General features: G+C 33.6%; 1 protein-coding gene across 3 annotated transcripts in view; it reads left to right on the forward strand.

Moving 5' to 3' along the window:
- WAC (WW domain containing adaptor with coiled-coil) overlaps positions 1-4,389 on the forward strand; it is a 94,506-nt gene extending 90,117 nt beyond the window's left edge. For all 3 annotated transcript variants that reach the window (XM_006760808.2, XM_006760810.2, XM_006760807.2), the window contains 2 exons: positions 1,392-1,519; positions 2,918-4,389. In XM_006760808.2, coding sequence (XP_006760871.2) covers positions 1,392-1,519; positions 2,918-2,987 — 198 coding nt within the window. In that variant the 3' untranslated portion in view covers positions 2,988-4,389. The remainder of the gene's footprint in view (positions 1-1,391; positions 1,520-2,917) is intronic.
- Positions 4,390-6,143: the final 1,754 nt, after the last annotated feature.

The raw sequence follows: 6,143 nt of genomic DNA on the forward strand, positions 1-6,143 counted from the left end.
CATATATGACCGTTATTATGTTGAGTTTCTTTTTTTCTCTATCAATTTTTTTGAGAGTTTTATCATAAATGGATGTTGTATCTTGTCAGATGCTTTTTCTGCATCTGTTGAGATGATCGTATGATTTTTATCTTTTAATTTGTTAATGTGGTTTATCGTGTTGATTGATTTGTGGATTTTTTTTTAATATATTTTATTGATTTTTTACAGAGAGGAAGGGGGAGAGATAGAGAGGAGTTAGAAACATCGATCAGCTGCCTCCTACACACCTCCCACTGGGGATGTGCCCGCAACCCAGGTACATGCCCCTGACCCGAATCGAACCTGGGACCCTTGAGTCCGCAGGCCGACGCTCTATCCACTGAGCCAAACCGGATCCGGCTGTGTTATGTCATTCTTTATCTCTATTATTTTTCATGGTTACTGTATCTTTTTTCATACTGTTGAGCATTTTTAACATCATTACTCTGAACTCTCAGATAAATTTTTTATCTCTGCTTCATTTATCTCTTTTTCTGGAGAATTCACTAATTCTTTGATTAGGGGGTTGTTTCTTTGTTTCCTCATTTTAGTTGTCTGTTTGGGTTTGTGACTGTGTTTTAGGTTAGATCCTCTAAACCTCTCAATCTTTAGTGTAGGACAGTGTTAAAGGCTGTTTCTGACTAATTGGATCAGGCAAAGACACGAAACCTCTGCCTGCAGTCTAACAGGATTTCAACTTGAATTGCTCTCAGGCAGTGGTCCTCAGTTGTAGCAAGAGTTTTTTCAACTGGGTGGGACAGTTGCTTCTGTCTGGAGGCTAATTGTTACTTTCAGTATCTTAATGGGCCTCAGAAACTCCACACTGTACACCATGGATTTTCCAGTAGGGTGGTTCAACTGTCTTCCCACCAGGCAAAAACTGCCTGGATAGCAATGGTCTGCCTGAGAAAGATGACCCCCGCAGTGTGAGGGAATGACTCAGTACGGGAAACCAGGGTGTTTGCCTTCTGAGCTCTAACTCCAGAGCCCCCAACCTCACAGCTGAGATATCTCTCTGGGACTTTAGGTGCTGTCTGTGGGTGCCTAGCCAGCCCTTTCTTGTCTCTGCCCCTTCTACCAGTGTCTATGTGGTCTCTGCCTTCAGTCTTTGGGTATCAGGGTTCTGTCCTATCAGTTTTCCATTGATTATTTAGGAAGCCTTTCCATATTTCAGTTGTAATTCCAGCTTGTTCCCGGGAGCATGTCCATGCAGCATCCTTCTACTCTGCTGCTATTTTTAATCTCTCGAATTTCTGTGGGTTTAAAGGAAAATAATTATTCTGCAATCTTGGTGTAAAGTTCTACTCAAAAATTTAATGTTTTATTTTTTATGTGTGATTTATATTTTATGTGGTTTTCTGTAATTATAGGCATCAAGATTGCGAGAAGAATCCCATAACATGGGGAGTGTTCATATGTCAGAAATTTGTACTGAATTAAAAAATTTAAGATCTTTAGTCCGAGTATGTGAAATTCAAGCAACTTTGAGAGAGCAAAGGTAAGTTTTTTGCTGAAATTTTTTTGTTGTTGTTTCTTAGAATTATATATCTTAAGTCAGACTGGAGAACATAACTTTAAATTTCAGAAGTGAACTTTAATGTTTCTTTGATATATTGTGTCATGTTCCATTATATTACTATAACTTAAGTTTTTATAATTTAATACTATTTCTAGTGAGTGCTAATGGCATCTAAATTTTATTTTTCTTAACACATGGGTTCATTAGACTTTTTTTCTTGTGTTATAACTCTAAATTATGGTAATATATTATTTAAAAAGTGAAATAGGGCAGCAACTAATTATAAAGGGTCACTCTTGAATTGAGGGGACTTATCTATTGCCCAGGGTATTTATTTCAGTTGAAATTTCAAACTACTATTTACATTATGCTTGTATCATCAATAGATTCTTGGAAATTACAGTAGGAATATAATTTTCAGCTGCTTCAGTGACATATATGTTTTCACCTAAACTCTTATTGTCTCATTTTTTAAACACCTGTTACAAACTTGAGGACAAACTTTAAATAGCTTCACAGCCTGTCTGTATAAGGTAGAGTTAAACTTGTCATGAAACCAGACATATTTAGTAAAATACCAAGTTGGGCTTTATAGTAAACTTGGAAAAATTGAGTTTTTATCTAATGTCTCAATCTCTAAAATATGTGGAGGCAGTTTTTGAATATCAGTTGGGATTCTTTTACTCTAAGATTGCTCTGAACGGAGCTCTAACACACAAAGCTTAATTTCCTTTTGGCTTGCTAGACAGATGATTTAGCTTTTAGGAAATTAAACTATTCCTTATGCGATGTATTAAAACAGTATACACAATCAAATATCAAGCCAGTATACAAAAGATTTTATGAAGTTTATGGAAATCTGATTAGCTGTGGAGTTTTGGTTTTATTTTTTGTTTTAAATATACAAGTCTGTGGAATTTGACTTGGCTCCATTTTTATGAATTGACAGTTATATTGAGAACTGTTCTTCAAACAATTAGTTTGTTGCACTTAGTTAATTCCATCATTACTATACTTACTATATTTTAGTCCAGAAAACATTCAATATAGGTTTTTCTCGTTCAATATCTACTGCCTTTGTGTATGTGTGATGATACAGTAAATACTATGTTTTAAATCAATCTTTATATTCAAATTAATTATTGAGAAATTGTTTGACAACTAGAAAATATTCTTTTGTCATTCTTATGCAATATATATTCTTATGTAAAATATATTTAATGGTTTTCTTAACCATAGACTTACCAGTTTTTAATTATTTTGTCTTAACTAGTAGTTACTCATTATTTAAAAGATAATTTTGTTGTTAGAAGTTTGGTTTTTCTGTAACATTTATATGACAACCACACAGTCCTAATGCCTTCTTATTTTTTTCAGGATACTATTTTTGAGACAACAAATTAAGGAACTTGAAAAGCTAAAAAATCAGAATTCCTTCATGGTCTGAAGATGTGAATAATTGCACATGGTTTTGAGTACAGGAACTGTAAATCTATTGCCCAATCTTAACATTTTTGATCTGCATTTAAGTAGACTTTGGACCGTTAAGCTGGGCAAAGGAAATGACAAGGGGACTGGGGTCTGTGAGAGTTGATTCAGGGGAAAGAGACAAGATTGATGTAAAACCCTTGAAATGTAGATTTAATGTAGATGTATTCTTCACGTTGTAAATATGTTTTGTAGAGTGAAGCCATGGGAAGCCATGTGTAACAGAGCTTAGACATCCAAAACTAATTAATGCTGAGGTGGCTAAATACCTAGCCTTTTACATGTAAACCTGTCTGCAAAATTAGCTTTTTTAAGAAAAAAAAATGGAGGGGGGGGGTTTAATTTATCATTCAGAAATCTTGCATTTTCAGAAATTCAGTGCAAGCGCCAGGCGATCTGTGTCTAAGGAGATACAATTTTGAACCATATGGGCAGTGTACAAAATATCATGAAACAACTATTTCCACACTTGCACCTGATCAAGAGCAGTGCTTCTCCGTTTGTTTTGCAAAGAAATGTTTTTTTCATTTCCGATGTGTTCCATTTCCCTCTGAAATACTTGATTTGATTTTATCCATTTTTTAAGGCTCCTCTTTTGTCTCCTTTCTTAAGGCACTGTTGCTATGGCACTTTTCTATAATCTTTTCATTCCTGTGTACAGTAGCTTAAAATTGCAGTGATTGAGCATAACCCACTTGTTTGTATAAATTATTGAAATCCATTTGCACCCTGTAAGAATGGAGTGGACCTAAAAGTACTGCTGGATGTGAGTGTGTGCTGAAAGTACATTGATTGCTCAAATGTAAGGAAATGGCCCAATGAACATGGTTGTGGGAGGGGAAAGAGGAAACAAAGCTAGTCGGATGTGAATTGTATCTGTTGTAATAAACATGTTAAAACAAATAAAATGTTATTTTTCTTTTCCTTTTGTCAAATGCATATTAGAATTTGAACTACCTGGGGATTCTTTATCAGAACTATTCTTGTTGAATATTTATACTTAATTGAAATAAGTCCTTAAAGGAGGTTTCGTTTAAAGCAGATTAACAGGAAATGTGTATAAGATATTTAATGAACTATGAAATTCAACAAGAATGATTAAGTCGCTTCCCAAGTGGTTGTCATTTGTTAAATCCTGGTTTACCTGTCTTGCTATTATGACATTTCATTTTGAAGGATGTTTGTGTTGTAGCTAACTGTTCAAGTCTGGTGCTGACTGCTGTTCTTAGCCATCACAAAACGCTAAATTTGTGTAATTGGAGCTTCCTACTGTTAGCTGGAAATGGTGGAGAAGCTCAGCTTTGTATATTGTTTTCCTAAAGTATATTAAAATAAAAAAAGAAACTATTGCTACTATAAAATTACCTTGGCTTTTTTTTTCTCTGTTAAAATATTGGTCAGCTGGCCTTAGCATGACACTGCCAGTATTATATCAAGTCACAAGGGTTTCTTTATGCAGAAAAAAATCTTAATTTCAAAATCTTATCCAATTTTAGAGCCTTTTTTTCCTGTCGAGGCAGATGTATTCATGTGCTTTCAGAGAACTGCCAGCACCAAGGGCTTATTTTGTGATGTGAGACATTAATGTTATTACATTCTGGGATACTAAAATTTTGAAATTGCTCTTGTTGCTTTAAGCATAATTTAAGGTATAGAAGATAATGCTCAGCCTTTTCAAGAATATTTTAAAAATAAACTGTAAGAGATAGTATGGATGATATTTTCTAAAATACAAAAATGTTCCAGTATTATTAAGAGGAATTAGAATCTTATACTGGAGACTGATTTTTTTTTATTGTAACTTGAGCATAAAATGTAAGAAGAACCAAATGTCATAAGTTTTATCATCATGAAATGTTTATACCTATGAGATTGTTAACATTTGCTGGACTTGATTAGTGCATGTAAATGAAACTTGGAAGAGAACTATGTTAAGCTAGAACCCTTACTAATGTAGTCCTGTATATTTCCAGGAAAGAAGTAAGCAATTTGCTATGTGGTAGGCAAAGGTTTCCTGATCAGATGGTAACTCATATAAAGGATGCCTGGTTTGAAATTTCCTGGTGAATTTTTAAACACAGAAAATTAAAATTTTTGTAGTCTATTTTTACAATATTTGAATCACTTATTCTATAAAAAATTATTTTAAATATTGCACTTTAATACAGACATGGTGTCCAGCTACTAACCTTTTGAGGTAACCAGGGACTGTTTCTAAAACTAGACATAATATCAGAGAATACACATTTTGGTGGGCTCCTTGATTCAAATAATTTGAGAATGGAAATATGAATAGCCCCTAGGAAACCTCAGGGTTTTAATTTTTGTTTTAAAAGGGACATATTCAAACTATGTTGTAATAAAATGTATTTTGTGAAGGTGGGTCTGTTAGAAAGTCTTCACCCTGAAGTACCAGCTTCCCTACTATTTTTTTTCTATGTAGTTCAACTTTTCATTTTAAAACTTGGACTGTATTTCCGGATTTTTAACACCCTGAAAATTCCCATGCTTCAGCCCTTTTTTAAAGACATCATGCTTTTAATAGCCCAAATGAATGATTTTATCTTCTAATTTTATATATCTATTTCACACTTGTAATATATTGGAAAGGAGGTGCTTAAAACTTTGCAAAGAATGAATTGTTACCCCATTTCAAAAATAATCTATTGTTCTGTTTAAACAGCCTTAGCTTTAAGGGATTATTTCCCGGGGGGAAGGGGCAGGGCATGAAGTAAGTCACTCGGCAAATCAGAAATATTATAGTTCTGATTTGGACTTAAATCAGGACTTAACACTACTGTATTTAGATACGGGGTTTGAATATACGGATTTCAATACCTGTAAATACGGCTCTATCTTGTATTTGTACTGAAGTGTACAAAATTACACTAAAAAGTAATAAATATGTTTTGACTATATTGTGCGGTTATTTCAGAATAGTCTGTTTTGAAAGTCTTAGAATGCATAATTTGCATTTTAAAAAAATATCAGATCACTGCTAGACTTTTAATAGTAATTGTCATGTATCAGTTGCAATATAATTTCTTAATTGCAGTATTTTAATAAAAATTTTGGCTTAAAAATTGGGATTCTTTAGATCCTGTTCTAATTTGCT

Source organism: Myotis davidii, unplaced genomic scaffold (genome assembly GCF_000327345.1).
Source record: "Myotis davidii unplaced genomic scaffold, ASM32734v1 scaffold2837, whole genome shotgun sequence".
Classification (NCBI taxonomy): domain Eukaryota; kingdom Metazoa; phylum Chordata; class Mammalia; order Chiroptera; family Vespertilionidae; genus Myotis; species Myotis davidii.